Source organism: Nelusetta ayraudi, unplaced genomic scaffold, assembly GCF_046127955.1.
Source record: "Nelusetta ayraudi isolate G7.1 ecotype Tasmania unplaced genomic scaffold, CSIRO-AGI_Nayr_v1 ptg000016l, whole genome shotgun sequence".
NCBI lineage: Eukaryota > Metazoa > Chordata > Actinopteri > Tetraodontiformes > Monacanthidae > Nelusetta > Nelusetta ayraudi.
Window position 1 is genome coordinate 5,890,439 of NW_027466066.1, and position 19,855 is coordinate 5,910,293.

The 19,855-nt window shown below is 45.3% G+C and overlaps 2 protein-coding genes across 2 annotated transcripts in view; both read left to right on the forward strand.

Moving 5' to 3' along the window:
* The first annotated feature begins 993 nt into the window (after positions 1 to 993).
* LOC142886907 (uncharacterized) lies at positions 994 to 3,907 on the forward strand. The gene is made up of 4 exons (XM_076024168.1): positions 994 to 1,152; positions 1,657 to 1,995; positions 2,206 to 2,324; positions 2,975 to 3,907. Exons 1-4 carry the CDS (start codon positions 1,086 to 1,088, stop codon positions 3,059 to 3,061), a joined length of 612 nt encoding a protein of 203 aa, XP_075880283.1. The 5' UTR covers positions 994 to 1,085; the 3' UTR covers positions 3,062 to 3,907.
* A 5,319-nt stretch (positions 3,908 to 9,226) lies between these two features.
* LOC142886912 (septin-9-like) overlaps positions 9,227 to 19,855 on the forward strand; it is a 62,959-nt gene continuing 52,330 nt past the window's right edge. The window contains exon 1 of the mRNA XM_076024175.1: positions 9,227 to 9,652. Within this exon, the coding sequence (XP_075880290.1) occupies positions 9,631 to 9,652 (22 nt within the window). The 5' untranslated portion in view covers positions 9,227 to 9,630. The remainder of the gene's footprint in view (positions 9,653 to 19,855) is intronic.

Below are 19,855 nucleotides of genomic sequence, written 5' to 3' on the forward strand. Positions count from 1 at the left end.
CTCATTTCTGACCGCAGGCCATTAAAGAATCCTCACAACATCACTGCCCTCTGTAACCAGGGCTTACTCCCAGGGCGGGTGTCTCTCTCTGCTGCCACCTGCGGAACAATGCGGGAGTACTTCCGTCTTTCCTTTGGGCTGTGAATCATTTAGTCTCCCCGCAGAACTATTCACCTAACGTAGCTGTTTACCAGGCTTTTCATGCTCATCACCCCTTTGCGTTTCAGGTCGTAAGCAACACAGTTGTGTAACACGAGAGAATCTTGTCAAAAGTGTGGTTTTTGTGCTGTTTCTGGAGTGTTTTCTCTCTTTATTAGGCCTCCCATGCAAAACTTTTTAGACAAACTTATCCCCACTGGGGTGCCGGATCACAGGAAGAGATTGAGTGAGAGACGGCTACCACCCCAGTGCACTGCCGAACATCACAGGAAATACTTTCTTACTTTATACAATTTTTTTATTTATTTATTTTTTTTAAACTTATATTCATTATAAAGAATGGAGCATCTGCTTACAAGCAATTTCCTCTGGGATTAATAAAGCATTTTGTCTGTCCACCTTTACACCACTAGGGGGCAGTACAAACACTGGAAAAAAAAACAAAAACAAAAAACACCCCCCACAAACTGGTGCAGAAAGACGGTTAACTCCGGAGGTTTCACCCCTGGTCAAATTTATCAGACACAGGCACATCACTCTTCGCTGTGTGGTGGCTTAAAACGAGACAAACTTTCACTTCCACGTCAAAACTATTTTATTTATTTTTTCAAGCTGACGATTGCGTATGAAAAGTAATAGTGTGTGTGTGTGTGTGTGTGTGTGTGTGTGTGTGTGTGTGTGTGTATGTGTGTGTGTGTGTGTTTTACCACCCCACACGCAATATATTTACTTATATTCATACTTTTTTGCCTCCCAGGCTCATAATGCCACATACATTATGGAGTATTCTATAATGATTCATAAGGTCAAGTTAGTGAGTTTACTTCCTCTCATCCTGGTAACTCCTCCCCCAACGCACCATCTGATTTGACGTTCTCGGCGCATTGAAGAACAGAAACCTGAGATGGAACCTTTTCAGAGTCAACATGACTGCTGCCTGGCAAAGTCTTGCACCTTTCCTTTGTCTCGTCTGCACAGCCCTCTGCAACCAAGGTAGGACATCCGTCAAGAGTGTGTGTGACACTGACAACCACAACTTTTGAAAAGGAGAAAAGAAAAAAAATATATTTTCAAAAATCTACTGAAAACTGAAACTTTTGTTTTTATTCTTTTGTAAATAATCAGTGGAAACAGCTAAGCAGTCTCTTGAATTCACCTTTTGATACCAAAATTTGAGACGCCTCACTGGGCGTTACTGAGAAGTCAGAAATCAATCAAGCTTGACATTCTGCCACTAAAACTCATGTTTCTGTTTGGAAATGCAGGTCAATAACTAGGATTTGTCAATAATTAAAATTATTACTTTTTAATAAATAGTAATGTGCTTTACGATTGTTTTTGCATTTTTGGAAGTTCATGGATGAAGCTGTCAATCAACATGCATTTTTGTAATTCTTTAAATTTTTTCTTGGATCTTCAAAACTGTTGAAGGCCAAATATTTCAATAAAGTTTTTAAGTGCCATAAATTAATGTGTGCTGTTTTTGGTCATTGTTAGAAGGGAGCAGCGAGGTGCTTTGGAGAACTCCTGGGAAAGATATGACAATTCAGTGTAGAACGGAGACCAAGGACGTCGATTCACTGACGGTGAAGAGTGGTATCAGTGAGAACGACCTCTTCTTTATCCACAAGAAGAACCAGAAGAGCCCCACGACCAGAGACGAACTTCAAGGGAGATTTCAGCACAACGGGAAGTTCCCCAACATGGACATCCTCATCAGAGACCTCTTCTTGAATGATACTGGACCTTACTGGTGCCTCTACCAGAAGCGCAACCACATTAAGCAACAAATGGAAAATTTGAAGGGCAAAGGCTCTGTGCTCCTGGTGGTCTCAGGTAAGGTAAAAGTATTTGCGTAATAATAATTCATTTTTCTCCCATAGGGCATGAAGTGATAAAAATAAAAGCATGAAGGATTGCTACCTGAAATCAGTCCTACCCCGCAGCACATGCTTTTGGATCTGCTGTCATTGCTAGTGTGTCTAAAATGTGAATAGCAAACAAAGCGGCCCAGAGACTAAAAGCATTGATTCTTGCTGATTACAGATGTGCATAAGGAGTGTCGCCTGTCTTATGAGTATGACAAGTTCCTGATGGCTATTAGCGTCGCTGCTGCTGTGCTTTTCTGCATCTTAGCTGGCATCATTTTGTGGCTCATCCTCAAGGTAACTGTGTGTTTGTGCGTGTGAGTGAAGTCATTGAGTTATTTTTTACTGATTATTAATTTATTTATTTATTTATGTATATTGTGTACAAATACACTACTTACAAAAATTGATATTTAGCTTCAGAATTAGATTCTAAATTCTAAATCAAATCTACTTTAATTTGACCTTCTCTAAAGTTCTGAATGTACATATCCAACATTGTACTGGCCACTGCATAACATGATCGTGTGACCCCTAATGGAAAGGTCGCATGGTCACATGACAAGTTTATGAGGCTTTGACATTCTTTTGTTGTGGTCTACCCTTCGCAGTTGCCAGTTTTTGTTTCAATACATTGAAGTGGGGGAAATCACATCTTCATGCTTCAACTGTCTTTCATTTCATGTCACTGTAGCGTCATTAATTCCATTATCAAGTCAAATGAGTGTCACTTTTTCTGAGAAGTTGATGTTGTTTTTTTGTAGAAGCATTTACATATATTTATATATATATATATATAAAAAAAAAACTCAAGATAAAAAACCCATATGGATACATTCAACACATATTGACATGCAAACTTATTTCACATTTCACATGTTCTTAATTTGCAAAACAAATGATCACTGGTAGGACGTAAAGCTGACTTGCTGACGTGTTGTTGCCAGACAAAGATGTTACGCTGCTCAGCGAAACCAAGGCCTGTTCCCACAAACGAGGTTTATGAAGACATGCGAGCGACTCTCAGGCGCTGAAGACGTCGGCCCACAAGCGCAAGGCTGACAAGAAACTCTGCTTTCCTACAGTGCCGGCTTTCGAGCTTGGTGTGTGACTTTTTTTTTTTTTTCAAGACAAAGACCCAAATATAGGGAAAAGCTGATTATACTCTGAAATACTCTGAAATACTCTCACTCATTTGTAAAATTGAGCATTTCTAACTTTCCATTCATGTACATGTTTACCAGAATGTATATATATTAGGGATGGGAAGATTAACCGATACGTATTGATACACGGATAGAGCAGCCGTGAATTGATGCAATTTCGGGATTAAATCTAGATTCATCAGTTTTTACATCTGTCACAGGCAGATACAGCGCTGCACAAGGCAGTTAAAATAAAAAAATAGACCAGACGCCGAAACGATCGCTGCGCGAGCCGGCCACAGAGGTGCGTGCCGCTTCAGGTCTAGCGTGAACGACACCATCGTTCCGCGGCTATTCGTGGAACGATTCTACAGCCAAAAGTGCCCAGCAACAAAGAACACTGGCCACCGCCGGACTCCTGAATTCTGGCGCAGCGGAAGGGGCGCTGTGCTGGAAGTTACAGCACAGCGCAGTTTGCTTCACCCCCATCATGTGGATCAACTGATATTTCTAAAGACAAACCTTAGAGTGGAACATGTCGGTTGAATAATACAGTATGGCCTGAAAGTGACACGCCAATGAGTAGTTGCATTGTGCACTCATTTTCATTGAGTTCTTGGAACCATGACATTATTATTTTTTTGAGTATTTGAATCTTTCTCTGTCTTCAGTTTCTCAACACAGAGAAGCTATTTCACTGTCGTGACTGTTTTATTATGACAGTTAGGCTGGTGTCTGTTTACAGCAACAGCAAGAAGAGTTTACATTTATTCAATTTGTAAGCAATAAGGAGATTAATGTATATTTCATAATGTATATAGCACTTGCCTTGGTTTTGACATTTACATTTAAATTTAAATATACAGAATGTTTGTATTTTGGTGAATAAATAATCAAACTCATTGAATTGCATAGCATCATTCCTTTGCATCGGAGTCTCAAATCAAATCACATCATGTTGGATCAAACTGTGCTGAATCGCACCGCATCGTATTAGGGAGGGGGGGGGGGGATCGTATCGTAAATATACAAATCGTATCGTTAATGTATCGAATCGTTGGTAGTGTATCGAGATACGTATCGTATCGGCCACAGACCAGAGATGCACTCTGTAATACATAGGTATTTATTTAAACCCACAAAAAACAGCCTTTTCAGCTTTCTGTTTACAGGCAAAAAAAAAAACACTGGTTCTCAGCTTCCTACAACAACTGAAGTTTTGTCAGAACCTTAACGTGTTTGGATGGAGATGAAAACGGCTGGCTAGGTGTTTCACCACAAACCTGGAAGAGATTTCAACGAAAGAGGATTCGGGCCACAAGAAGAGAAAAACATATTACAGGATGGAGATTTTTATTGAAGTTTTCATTTCGACTTATAAGTTGAAATTTCGTGAAAAAAGTCGACGCAAAAAAGACGAAATTTCGTGCCGAAAGTAGAAATTTCGTGAATGAAGTCGACGCAAATAAAGTGGAAATTTTGTGAATAAAGTGGATGGCGGATGAACCCAAGTACGCACAGTTCAAAGTGAGCTGCCGAAAACAGAAGTGTCCTCACAAGGCTCACCCACAGTCTTCAGGAAACTAGCGAAAACGGAAGTATTCCACAAGACTTGCGCGCAGATCCTTTCGATTTCGAGCCTTATTCTCAACATTTTTGACTGACCTCGCATTCACATTAATTGCAAAATGTCGATTTTATTCACACAATTTCACGCACAATCCTAATATATATTTTCATATATATTAGGATTGATCTCATTCCAAACATCATTCACACTGGCAGATCATTCAAGCACTGGAGCTACATTTGAATTAAGGAGCTAACTGGATATTTTTAGACGCACATCCACGACAAAAAAAAAAAAGACACAAAATCCCATCCACAGATCAAAACCATTTGTACCAGAATGGAAAGTTTGAGCGGGCAGCTGCCGGTAAACAAGCCTGCTGCCATCGCAACCTCCACATTTTCACAACACGTGTCATCAACACTGCAAACGCAGTCAGCAAAGCTGAGGTCCAAACGTGGGACCTGCTAAACATGTGCTAATGTAATATGTGCTAATGTGGAAACACTTATGCAGGTCCACAGATCCCACAGCTCTGAGCGACAAAATAAAAACACCGTCTCTGCAGAGTACAGTGCGTGAGAATTTTCCCTGTGTGGTTTCAGCCTGCGTCTACTGACAGCAGCAGCACTGACACAGACCACCCCACCTCACCCCCACCACCTCCCTCCACCCCCGCTGCTGACAAGAAAAGCAGCGTGTACCGCGAGACGCCCTTTTACTCTATGCCTTTTAACCGTGTTTTGAAACCTCCCGCGTCTGTGCTGCTTTGCGGCCTCGGCAGGAAATGTGAAAATGTAAGCCGTGTCAAAGGCTGCTGCCTGCGGGTAGCCGTGCGGCTGATGCAGTGAGGAGATTAGGGTCGTTCATTTCATGGTGGCCATGGCTTAGTTTTGTTACACGTTTTTTTTTTTTCACACCGGTGATGGTGTTGAACTACATACATGTAGCCAAAGTGACTCTTGGTCTCGCAGGTGGAGGCGTAGCTGCGAATCTGTACCGACAACCCCCCCCGAACATTCGCTCTCTCGTTTTTGTCATATGAGGCAGTGCAGCAATTAAAGTGTCTCGCCCGAGCACAGAGACCGGGATGGAGCGGGCTTCCAACTGCCAAACCTTCGGTTATTGGACTTCCATTGACTTCCACTCATTATGCGTTCTACTGCAGGGGCTCAACACTCACCCTTTTTTAAAATGCGATGCACAAAACCACAACTCGTCTTAAACTTCACGCTAAGAATTAACGCTAAGAGGCTGGAGGCAACTGGACCGCTCATGGTTTCTTGTAGACGTTTCGAAGTTGTGAGAAAAAGAAAACACAGCCCACTTAAAAGAAATGGCTTGATTGCGTCCTCACTTGTGAAAAAAATCTCTTGATCCTCAACGCATCATATTCACAAGGGACCCAGAGGTGTTAACACTTTTTTTCTAACTTCAGCACTCGAAGCAGTCAGGCGCTTTTCATAAAGTGGCACGCTACAAAAAAGATAAACAACAAATAGGAAGCACGGGGTGTTCTGCAAAGTTATATCTTTCTAGGCGTGTCGCTGCATGCACAAGGCACAAGGTTAATACCCAGAGTGGGGTGACAGCGCAGTCTGCCTAATTGCTGTTTATTTAAGGTTGTGTCAATGCATCAACGGGTGTTTTCCGGTTAAACCTGTGCTTATTATCGGCTGACGTCATCCGAGCCACAAAAACACTGGAGGGCTGCATGATTGAGGCTGTCCAACGCATGTACCCTAAAGTCAGGACTATGGCGAGGAACAAGTGAACTGCAGGGTGCAAACATTACATTTTTAGGTGGAAATGCATTTTTAAGACAATCAAATGCAAAATCCTGCGTGCCTTAGAATGCAAAGCATTAGACCTTAGCCTTGATGATTTTCCAAGAAGATGTTCTGCACTGTTGCCAGTGTGTAAAAAAAATAAAAAAAATACATGCCAAACCACAGTTATTCTCTGTAGCAATGACTATGTGCATCGAAACTTTCCAAGCTGTGTCATCCGATCAGCCACAACAACACTCTCAACAACTTTGAGATGTAAACAGGATAAAAGATGCTCGTGTTTTGGCAACTGAAAGGCAACACTGATTGGCCGAAGAGTCCTGCACCTTTGCAACCTGGTCAGGTGACCCCAGCTGGTCCTGAGTCAGCAGCTACCGCTGTTGTCCTTGAAATTCTGAAAGAAACTAAATGTTTTGAACTGCTACACCTGCAATTAAAAGTGTTCTGTGTGCTCTCACCTCTGTTTCTACAGATACACAACGCTTCCTATTCTGTTATTACGTGCAATTCCTCTTAAAAACCTATCTCTGCCATCTGGTGAAAACGGATGCGGTTTCAGTGTGATAATGTCTTCATCAAACCAAATGATTTTTTTCACCTTTATTGCAGCTTTTGCCCATCTGGACTGTTGAGCTACAAGAAAACAAAAGGAAACAAAAAAAGTGCCGCAATTTCCCCTTTTGTGGTGTTTTAGTTGTGTCTGCATGTGCATGTCAAAGGCAAAACAACAGGATGCAGCCACATGTGCTCTATCTGGGTCAGCAAACTTGCCCTCCTTCGTCTTCTCCAGAAGGTGTTGCTGCTGCTGCCGCTGCTGCTGCTTTTTTTTAAATTGCAAACAGTCACTTGTTTGATGTCGGTGGACTCTGACGTGTCTGTTTTTTTGATGTCTTGAAACCTTGCACCAGCTTGAAGTCGGTCAGCCGCTCACGCTGGCAGCACTTGTTTTGCTAAGAGCTCTTCCAGTCGCTACTTAAGGCCCACACAGTGATGTCAGCCTTGTGAACGCTGGGTGTAACAGAACCCATGTACCACTTGCGCAAATGCACTTGTCACTGATTTTCAGGTGTTTATTATCACCCTTGGCCTCCAGAAGAACAACCATAGGTATTTATTTAAACCCACAAAAAACAGCCTTTTCAGCTTTCTGTTTACAGCTTCTACAGCTTCCTACAACAACTGAAGTTTTGTCAGAACCTTAACGTGTTTGGATGGAGATGAAAACGGCTGGCTAGGTGTTTCACCACAAACCTGGAAGAGATTTCAACGAAAGAGGATTCGGGCCACAAGAAGAGAAAAACATATTACAGGATGGAGATTTTTAGTGAAGTTTTCATTTCGACTTATAAGTTGAAATTTTCGTGAAAAAAGTTGACGCAAAAAAGACGAAATTTCGTGCCGAAAGTAGAAATTTCGTGAATGAAGTCGACGCAAATAAAGTGGAAATTTTGTGAATAAAGTGGATGGCGGATGAACCCAAGTACGCACAGTTCAAAGTGAGCTGCCGAAAACAGAAGTATCCTCACAAGGCTCACCCACAGTCTTCAGGAAACTAGCGAAAACGGAAGTATTCCACAAGACTTGCGCGCAGAGCCTTTCGATTTCGAGCCTTATTCTCAACATTTTTGACTGACCTCGCATTCACATTAATTGCAAAATGTCGATTTTATTCACACAATTTCATCTTTTTTACATCAACTTTAGTTTTTTTCTCTTCTCGTGGCCCTAATCCTCTTCCATAGATTTCAGTGTCCTTTCAAGAAAGACATTTTTTTTATTTTTATTTTTTTTACTGCTTTTTTAAAGCTCACAATGTAAAAAAAAAAAAAAAAGAGAGAGAAAAAAGTGTGGGGTGTGGGGTGGACTGAACAAAAGCAGCAATGGATGGCACTTCTCTCATTTCACGGGAGCTCATTGAGGGGCTGCAGACAACCACGTGTTTTTCTCCTGCTTGAAAACGTTGCCAAAACTAGATCCCAAGAGGCCTGCGGTGTCTGTGGCGACCACGGGGGGTCGCTGCAGCTCGGACGTGCACCTCTTCATTCTGACACAGGATAGGGAACCGCAGGGATTTGGGGGAGATTGTAAAAAGGCGGCTTCGCATGTGAGCAGACGTGGGCTCGCTCGCTCAGTCAACACGTGGCCCCGCCCAGACGCCGAGTTTACACAACAAACACCTTTCTCCCAAATCCGCCGAGTCACGGGAGCGCGCAGGTAACCTCACGCATACAAGTCTGTACAAGTATTATTTTCCGAAAACATACAAACAAACAAACACACAAAAAGACAAGAAGGTTGATTGCGTCCGGTAACGTCTTTGCTTTGAAATCGCGTTGACCTGGATGACGTTTAAAAAAAAAAAAAAAAAAAAAAGAAAAGAAAAGAAACGCGCGCCCCCGCTTGAAAGATTGTGCAACGCGCGCCACACTGGGCTTTTCGGGCGTTTTTTTTTTCTTCTTTTTCAGCGCACCGCATAGTTGCTCTGTTGAGTAATTTGTTTGCCGCGGTGCTCCTCAAACCACAAGCAGACGACAGCATTAAAACGCGTCTTTAATCCACACACCTCGGCGTGTGTGTGCGTGTGTGTGCGTGTGTGTGTGTGTGTGTGTGTGAGAAAGCCCCCGCAGCGCGCGTACAGTAAACCACTCCCGCTCCGTGCCTGGGCGTGCGTCTGGAGCGCAGGTGTGATAGGATCCATTCCCAGCAGCGCGCGCACACTGGCTGACTGACTGCGTGTCCGACGTGGAGCGGCTATCTCTCGCTCACTCTCTCTCTCTCCCCCCACTGACTTCTCTCGCCCTGGAAAACTGAGCTCGAGGAACAAGTCCGGGAAAGTTGAGGCAAGAGGTCCACTTTTTGTTTCTCGTCCCTCCTCCCCCTCCTTTTTTTTTTTTTTTTTTTTGTCCAGGTGCATCTGGAGAGGTGGAGAAGAGGCAGAGGGAGAGAGGGAGAGACAGAGAGAGGGAGAAGGCAGATAGATAGAGAGGAGGGACAGAGTGGGGGAGAGCCACGGATGCCAACTTCTGCTTGAGCAACAAGCCGATAGCCTTAACAGTAACACTCGCCGTACACCACGAGGTCCGAGGGAAGACGCAACCATGAGGAAATCTTCTTACACAGGTAAGTGTGGTTGTGGTTGTTTTTTTTTTTAATCAATTGAAAATAATTTGTGGAGAAAATAGCGGCCAAGCGCTGCTGTGCTGTGAGACACACACGGGGAGAAAGTGGCAACTGACAGCAAGCCAGGTGAATTTTTAACAGCACCGATTAAATGCACACACAGCATCACCACCCAGTGCACAGATATGTGGACGTTCGAGTCTCCCAGCGGGGCCCTGTTATTCAATAACTAATACAGAGAGAGAGAGAGAGAGTGTGAAAAAAACCCTCAAACCCACTTGTGGGTGTGGTTGCCAGATAGTTTCTCGGCTCCACACGCTGGTGCTGCTGAAGCCTCACGTGAGGCGACACGGACCTGAATGTGAGCTGGATGCAGGTCACAGCGCTTGCGGCCGCGGAGGCAATAAAACCGCTTGACAGTTTTACGGTGTGCGCAGCTCCTCCGCTGCTCCTCCTCGTCGATGCCACGCTGGACGGCCTGATTTATGCACCGCTGGCAAGTTGCAGTTGAACCGTCTGCATCAGGTTGCCAAATAAGAGTTTCAGCGCACGCCATTAATTGGATTCCCTGCTGATCTGGTCGCTGGGATGCTGACGTTTCACTTCTGAAACCTTGCGCATCCATCTTGCCAGCAGCCGGTCCCAAAGGTTTTTCAGTTGGGTAAAGTATCCTATACGACCAATTGGCTTTGGCTGCCCTAGTAGAAGGCAAGGCAAAGCAAAGCGACCGTGGAAAAGCCTGATGCTAAAGAGACGTACGCTGATGCTGATGCAGTGGTGATTTAACAAAAAAAAAAAAAAAAAATGTGATTCATCTGTTTAGCCTGGACGTCCTTTAAGATTTAAGGGCACAGCAGTTTTGTCTCACACAAAAAGAAAAGAGGAAATTCTAGCAGTGATACACTGTTTAAATCAAGCTTTGTATTGTCTCTGTGACACAAGCTGGATGTGTTCTTGGACATAATTCCATGACGTGGATGCAAATTAGCAGTTGACCAAGCTCCACGTGAGACTTTGGAACAATAGAAGCCAAATGAAAAACAGCACCGAGGGCTGAGCTGGGCTGAAAAGATGTTGCCTTCCCCCTGACTGGCTGGTCTGGTTAAAGAGGCAACAGAACTCGTCACCAACAAGGAGTCTTGTATTGGATGAGTTACCTGTAAAAGCAACAACAAACAAACAACTGATTGGATTGCAATAATGTTGTTTTCGAAATGAACCTTCTCCTCCCGAAGTCGATGTATGGGCTCTTTCCCAGATGGATGTGTGAAACAAATCTGTGTCGTATATGCACGGTTCCATCAGGCTGGATGTATTATGTATGGATGTATTATAAGAACTGGATGCCGGACTGGTGATATGGCGGTGTGCCGATTTCTCTCAGTGGCCACTTGAGGTACTGCAGGAAAAAAAATCCCATGTGCCCAAAAAGCATTTTTCCCATGGACCGCAAAACAATAAAAAAAGGCCTTTAAAACGGCTGACAGAACGACTGTGACCTGAAACGCGATTGATAGCAAATCTTTCTATTGTGGATTTTTCAGTTATGGTCTATTAGTCTTTTTAAATGATAAACGGCAGAAAAGAGTTCATTCCCAGCGTGATGTCACAACGTCGTACGTGCTGCTGTGTCTCAGCTCGTTCCGATTGGCTGCGTCCTGATGTGTCTGTAAGTCACGTCCTCAAGAATCGATCTGATTGGCCAAATAAATCATGTGAGTTACAGAGGCATGATGGGGAGTGACACTACTGCGCATGCTCTATGGACCCAATAAAGTGGAAGTCAAAAACTTTTTTGGCGTATGCGCTGGGCGGGCAACTTCATTGGAATGAATGGGCCGCCATCTTCGATTCTGGTGGCCTGGTGAATACAGTGCAGCGGTGCATTGTGGGTATTCTTGTAGTGAAGAATGCCGCTAATGCCTCCATGTCAGCCATCAGCGCTGATTTAATCACTCACTACTGCCTGCGACTCCCTCCTCTCTTCTTCTATCTTCCTCTCACTCTGCCTCTCCCTCCCACCTTCTTCTGAGCCTCCTTGACCTCCTCCTCCTCCTCCTCGTCCCATTCTCTCCTCTCCCGCTTTAAGCTCCCAGTCAAGTCTAATGCACACAGCCGTATCCCACGGAATGCCAGCTTTCCCCCGGCTCCTCTTTTTTTCCCCGACTCTTTGTGTGATGGAGCGTCCGAGGTTTTTTTCCATCGGAGACCTGCGCATGTTGGATCATGCCGGATCTCCTCCTCCAGTGTGTGTGTGTGTGTGTGTGTGTGTGTGTGTGTGTGTTCCGCCGTGCGACGTGTGTGGAGTTGTCACATTCTTTGTACGCGCTTCACCCGGGGAATAGTCTAATAACAAAGTGTGTGCGTAGTCTTGATGTGTGCTCACTAATGTGTAGGGATGTTTAGACAAGCATCAGCCAGGAGGAGGGAAGGGAGAGGTGGCGGCTTTAAGACAGGAAGGTCGGCCCGTGTTTTGTAAGCAAACACACACACTCACACACACACACACACACACACTGACTCACACACACTTGAGTAGAATTTGAATTTTTTAGGCTAAATGCAGAGGACCGTGTACCCCAGCCAAGAAAAATACAATACAAAATCAACTGGATTTCACATAATCATATGACAAAGAACTCGTAGACGACCTTTATTCATTGAATTGTGAAAGCGACTCGACAGACATTCCATCCGTCACCTTCAAAATGGACACTGGACCAGCATTAGATGCTGCACAGCACTGTTTCCCTCCACTCTGACTAAAGTAGAATAAAGTAGAACAGAACGGATCCCAAATTGGGAAACTACGCTGTCGCAGCACTAAAAACAATGCAAAAAAATGAATTGTACAGTAATTACAAGAAACATTCACGTAAATCTATATACAATAAACAAACAAGAGCAGATGGTCAAAAGTCGAGTAGAAGCAAAAACAAAAGTTTACTGTCCCTCTTTTAAAGCTGAAATGCTCTGACTGAAGAGCCACGCTGGTCTCTTTGGCTGCAGGTGGGCTTGCGTTTGCCTCCTGTATTTCTTCTTTGTCTTCTTCAGTATGGGTTTAAAGGGCACTACACAGTTTTGGTCACAACAAAAAAAGGAACCTTATGACCTTTCAGAATTCCAAAACCGACTGCCAAGGCGTTGGATTGCAGGCGATCTGCAACGTGGATGTGCCAGAATTCCGACTTCTGCGTCTTCCGCCTCCCCCGGCCGAACCGGCGGCGGAGGTGCGTGCGTATTCGCGTCACTTTTTTCTAGTGTGAAGGTGCTTTGTGTACGCGTGCGTGCGCTGAGCCTGCGTTCACTCACCCGGCCTGGCCCTCGCTCGCTCGCGGAACCGATCGCTGTCTCGCACTCCGCCGCTCCCTGCCAGTTGTCTGGATCAATGAGTAACCTGTATGAGTAACAGCCCACTTGAGCACACACGCAGACCGGCACGCACGCGCTCAAAAACACACACGTACGCCAACACGGTCATTATTTTCAAAGTCCACTCGTCCACTGGTATGCGCTTTCATGTTCCACTCCGAAAACACACTCGCATGTGCGTAACTCTACGTGTACCCGGATGACAAATGCTTCGTTTTGGGCTTTTAGCTTGTTTATACAGGAGAGTCACCGAGGGCTTTGATACGGAGCCTAAAGCTATTGTCACATGGCAACTTAAAAGCCAAGCTATAAACCGCATAGAGACATATTTGCCCTGTCATCTAAGCGGAGCATGCCGAGGATCGTCCTAACCTTCAATTTGGCTTCCTAGAAGCCTGTGAATAATGGACTAATAAGGTATTAGAACACTTGGACGTGCACGTACAGTCTTCCTGTCGGTGAGCTGAGATAGGGTCGTGGAAAATCCTTTGAATGTTTGATTTGATGACTCATCATCAATATGACCAAACTGTAGTTGTTTCTCAAAAAGGAAATGTCTTACACTTAGTTTCCTAGTTTTCATTGACAATTGTTGTTTTCTTCTTTGCTTTTAATAGCTAAGAGAAAAGGGGGGAAAAGAAAGAAAAGCACAACTTTCAGACTGTACCATATATTAAGTATCAACACTGGTGTATGAGAGAGATAGCTGTAAAGTGCTTTGGGTACCATCAAGTTGCAGAAAAGCGCTATTGCTCGCTTATAAGATGTAAAGTTTAGCACTTCAGCTAAATCATATTTGGTCCACACAGCCAGCTCACTGTCAGGGCGGTGAATTAGCAGCAAACTAAAGGATGATGTCGTCTTATGAACAACCTCTCTATTTAGATTAGTAGATAGTTAAAGTCCAAGGTTTGTAAAACTCATCCTCTGGAATGCAGAGTTTGCCTGATTGCAGGAGAACAACCGCCTTGGTGTCGGTCCTCCCCTCGCAGCCGCGTGGAGCCAACTGCGGAGCGTCCACTCTGCTCCGCCTGTATTATCAGCGGGCAAGAATGCAGCTCTGTGATGCTGCTGCTGCTGCTGCTGCTGCTGCTGGGGGTGTCAACAGATACAGCAGACTACCATACTGCAGTGCCCCGGGCCTAGAGGGAGCCCATAAAAAGATAATGGCAGCCTCGCAGTGGTTGTGATGAGCAGCGAAACATGTGCACTGACATCCACTTGTGGGTATTAAAACCATAAAACGCTCATGTAAAATTCTCTCACTTGCCTGCAATTTACGTAAAATCGTACTTTTCCCCCCTCTCTCTCTGGCCACAAGTACGACTTTGGAGATTCTAGTCTTGAGAGGATGGTAGAGCCATCGGAAGATTTATCTCTCCAAGCTATACAGGACTTTGATTGACAGAGCAAGTAGCAACTCCTCTGTTTTGGCAACCTCGTCGAGCGTCGGCTCGAAGGTTTCAGCGACTGATCTCAGTTCACGGAGTACGTGGAATCATTCGCAAGAAGCTACAGGCTAGCTGCATGTAAGCTTTTCCCCCCCGTCGGCGACACCCTTTAGCGCCTTGATCTCTCTTGACTCCATTACATTCTAATTGCCTCGATAACATCTGCTTTGGCTGAACTCAGACCTTAAAGTTCAGTCATCTCCGGCTTTTTTTTCTACTTTTGTTCTTTCACTGCTTTTTGGGAGGTTCAAGATTAGCCGCCAATATTTAGCGTGCTACAGAAAGACCTAGCGTTAGCTTCCTACTGAGACAGATGCTCTGTCGCACCTTCTACATCTTCAGAAGGGAACTTAGGGGCCCGTTTACACAAAGACTGGTTTCCGTGAAAATGCTAAATAGATTTTAGTCAGTTTGGCCTTGAGTTTACATGAAGCCGGCGTTTTCACTGAAACCTCACAGACCGAAACTGCACATTTTCGAAAAACGCTCTTCAGGGTGGATAAGTTTGAAAACGCCGCCTTGCCTGGCTTTGTGTGAACGCTGAAACTGATCTTTTTTTTTTTAAATGCTGATGTCACAGCTCTCCCGGTTGTGAGGTGCACACGGTGCTCGTGGATCGATCGTGGATTGTGTGCAAAGCGAAAATAGGCACAACGAAAGCGATTTGCAAACCTCCTGTTTTACTTTTTGTTTATTTTCTTTTGGGTGGGAGGACTGCGATATTGAGGCAGGAAAGCTAAGCGACAAAAATTTTTGCGAACTTTTTCTGGCACGACTCCCAGTCAATCTTAACATGGACCTTTGTAGGCTTTGCGTTCTAAAGTAACTCAAAGCAGAAGAAAATACAACACGACGCAAGATAGCTTCAGGGGGCAACGCCTGTTGTCATCGACCTGGGAGAGGTATCGTGCCCTTTGGTGACATCACAAAGGGCTGATTTCCAGAAATGCACTTAAAAGCCCTTTGTAAAAAGTAAAGTATGGACCTGCCTCATTACTGCGAGTTTTTTAGAGTCCCACATTGTTGTTGGAAAAATATGAACGAGGCAAATTCTGGTCACCAGTTCCATCAGTTTCACTGACACACACCATCACAGCAAGTTTTCTCTCTTCTGTTCTTTTTCAAAAACATGCACTCACTAAAATCCCGGTCCACTTTGGTTGGGGTTTTTTTTTTTTTGTCTGCCTTAAACATGTGGTGTAACTACATGTTTCCTGAGGGCAGATTCAGCCCCTGTAAACGTCTATTGACTGTTTAACTGACTCTCCCCCGACTTTAACAGCTTCACCAAGAGGATAGCTGATCGTTATCTGCTGCGGCGGCATTCTTTTATAGGCTGCTGCGGCATCCTGTCCAACCCCGGCTCAAACGCCACCGCGTTGTTTGCGTTGCGAGAAGCGCAGACGTGTGTGTGTGTGTGTGCGCGTGTGCGTGTGTGTGTGTGTGTGTGTGTGTGTGAGAGCGTGCCGGCGTTGAAAGCGCAGAGGTAGGAAAAAGGTGTTTTTCCCCGATCTGGCCTTATAAAGGGTAATTCATTGGGCGGGTGGGGAGCAAATGGGGGTCAAGGCCAATGTCTTTCCACAGCTATCTGTCCGAACACATGTGCACATTAGGTGTGTGTGTGTGTGTGTGTGTGTGTTTGCCGTGGCCGTCCTTCCTCATTAAGAATGCATCCAGGTAAAGGCCTTATCGGGGCTGAGCAAACACTCGCTCCGGCTTTCTTTCTTTTTCTTTCTCCTTTTCCATCCAGCCCTGCGGACCCGTAATGGGGGTCATAAAAGACAGATCGAGCAGATAAAGCCGGCCGGGGAGGGGGGAGCTGGTGAAGGGGGTGGATGGGATGTGATCGCTGCGCAATTCACGCTCTAAAAGGAATGATGCATCGCTGTTGTCACGAGGTTGGTTATTCATGTTCACTTATATCATCTGCTGGTGCATGGGGAAATGAAGCCACATATCTGGCTGTGTGTCACGTGTGATAGTGTACTTGATAGATGAAAAAAAAAGGTACTGAAAGTATTTTAAGTCCTCTCCTTCCTCCCTGATGCTCACACTACACTTTTCAAAGCATGCTTGCTGATTTAGACCTGAAAGATGCTGTAGCAATTAAAAAAAAAACAAGTCTGAATCATCTGCTTTGGATGCAAAAGGTTCGCCCAATCATCTTCTGTCTGGTGCACACAAATGATGTCTCTTTTTTCAATGAATTTTGCAACGGCAGCTTCATACTGGCATCGACACAGCAGTTTCTAGCTCTAATTGCTAAACACGTAGCCAATCACAGTCTCATTGCCACATTAGTAACATAGCAGAAGGCAGGAAGTCAAACCTTTACCCTCTTTGCCCTCCGGCTCGCGCGAACCTGGCGTGGCCTCCTTCCGCAAACGCACAAATCTCAGGCTTGTCCACCGGCCCATTGAGGCGAGCCATGCTTCACGGGCTGTGTGTGTGTGTGTGTGTGTGTGTGCGTTGTTCATCATTTCGCCCCCTTTGTGCGCGTCTGTTTGCACGTCCTCGCTCAGGCGCGCGATTGCTCTTCGCCTTTTGTTTCATTTTTCAGAGCGTTAAATCCTAATGCCTCCTCCGGTCATCCGGGACTAATAACTAATCGCTTGACGTGTTTGTTTTAGACGCAGCCGTGCACTTGACCGGTCATGTTCCACACTCGCACACGCAACGCGGCGTCAACAGTCCGTGCAAGTGGCATCAATCAGTAGGTGGGCCACAGATACCGGGCGACCGCCGCGCATTGAGTCTGAGTGTTTGCCTGAGCGCTGCGCCCAGTTTCCTCACTATCGTACTTGCGATGACCTCGGTGACACACACAGCAGCAGCAGCGTCATGAGGCAAGTAGGAACCTGGGACGACACAAACAAAAAAAGAGAGACTTCCTGCAGTGTGTGTGTGTGTGTGTGTGTGTGTGTGTGTGTGTTTGTGTGTGTGTGCGCGGGAGAGACACTCTGTCTACTCGCTCAACGCACTGAGTAGACAGAGCGTCTCTGTATTCCAGCTGTGATTGGCTGGCGGGACTTTGCCCTCACTTTGTTTTGTGTGGCGTCATTGGAAAACGTTCGGCAGCTCAGCTTTTATTTTACAAGTTCTGTGTTGCGCATCACTCGGTTGCAAAGTCGTTTTTTTTTTTTTTTTCCCCCGAGGATGTTTGTGTGGTGAGGGTGTGTGAAGCTTGCGCGCTTAACAAAACCCGCCTTAAGCTGCACTTCCAGCCGTAATGAGTGCAGACATGCTTTCCGACCGCGAGGGAAAAGGGGGCGCAAGGCAGATTTGTTTGTTCTGCTAATTCTCCGTACACCTACGGCTCGAAAAACACACCTACAGCTGTGGTGCCGTCACTCGGCTCATGACAGTTTGATGACATGCCCTGAAAGGAAGAAAAATGGTCGGCTCTAAGAGTTTTATTAAGACCAGAACTAATGGAGTTTTTGTTTTTTCTTGTTTTTTTTAAACTTGAATTTACAAAAATCACCCTTACGAAAACACCGTGTTGACGGTGTGTCCGGTTGGCCTGGTGTGGGACTGCATGACTTTGGTCGCCTGCCCGGCAACTTCCAGATCACCCCTGTCCGGTCTGGACAAACATGAGTTGCATTGTTCTGTACTCAGCCAGCAGGGGGCAGTGTGGCAACACCAGGGGGTCATTCTCTTTGTTACGAGTCAATCAGCAGTGGAAATTGTCTTGAAATGACCACTTCAGGGCAGCATTGATGAGCTATTTAGTGATAAGTATATACATGTGTTTTTTCATGTATTAGAATAAAATTGACTCATTTGATTTTTTTTTTAATGGTTCAATAGGAATTTTATCTTGAATGATATCTTGATATGAGAATTCCTGGACTTGTTTTTTTTTTTTTTTTTTTAAAACTGTTACCTATCAAGTCACTGCTGGCCAAGCTGAAGGAATGCTGTCGGCCTTGATGATGTCAATGATGGTGATTTTCACTGTTTGCCTACATCATTTCTCACATGCCAGTCTTGGTACCAAGCGCAAACCTTCCCACACGTTTCCCCCGAGCGGCTCTGGCAGCCAGGTCTTGATGTTCAGCTGATTCCGACCTCATAAAAAAATTCAAGTTTATTTCGTGTTTTCCGGCACTGCGGGGCACAGGAGGGGAAATCCAGACGTGTCATCTGCATTTTCCCCCCGCGTCATAACCTTCAAAAACAGCAGGAAAAACACAAAAGGTAGCTTCAAAAGGAAAAGAAAAAAAACACGAGAGAAATCTCTCCCACACACATTCACTCAGCCGCCCGCCCACACATACGCACAGATCAACAACAGCTTTTTAGTCACGTCTACCAGTCACACGGTGGCACGTTCACCCCCCCCCCCCCCTCCCTCGCCAGGAGCAGCTGTATCTTCAAGCCGCAGAAGGTAAACTGCAGCGCTTGTTGCCATCGCTGGGATGTCACACGCTGACTCGGTGCAGGAAGTATTTCTAAGAACCTGAGAGCAGGATGGGAAGAGTGAGTCACTCGCCACAGGAAAGGATCGACTCATGTTAACAACCTGGTTCGATTTGGGGGGAGGAGGAGTTGGGACAAGTAAGGGGGCAGGAAGCGGTCGACTTATTATCGAATTATCCTGAGCTGGAATGAAGCAAGGCACCAGTTTGCACGTTCTCTCCCTCCGTGGCCCTGACTGACGGTAGCGCTTGAGCTCCGTGGAGATTTATGCAGTTGACGGAAATGCGATCAAGTCAACTAATCACTGATGATGTCATCAATGGCACGGAGCTGGAGAAAAAAAAAAAAAAAGAGAGAGAGAAATTAGGAAAAAAAAAAAAAGACAAGGTCAGACCTGTGAGACGCAACCTGCTGGTAGACGGCAAACGTGAAAGTGAACGTGAGTCTGTCCGCGAGATGAGTCTCATCATCGCCACCTTCTGTTCGATCGATCGTCCAGGTCACGTGACTTAGCCGTGTTTAAAGAGCTGAACCCTAGCAGTCCACTGGTTGACCAGTCGGTTGAAGTCACTCACTGGTGGCACAACAGGAAGTGAATCACAGTGACGGGCTGATTGTCTGAGATCCTAAAGCGCGCGCGTGTGTGTGTGTGTGTGTGTGTCATCCACTTTCCCATTGTCTCTCAATATCTCCTTACTTCATAATGTATTATACACTATTAGTCATGCATCTTCTCCATCCATCCAGCGCTAATCATTGCATCACTATGTCACCATTATTCTGACTTTAATTCATTCATTCACAGCCTCTCCAGACAGTCGATTCACTCTTAATTGCTGAGTCATCCTTCCTTTGCCTCCGCTGGGGTCATTTCCCTCTCGTTCAGTCGCTGGTGATTCAGCAGAACTGAACACACAAACACACACACGCACTATACGCATGCACACACACACGC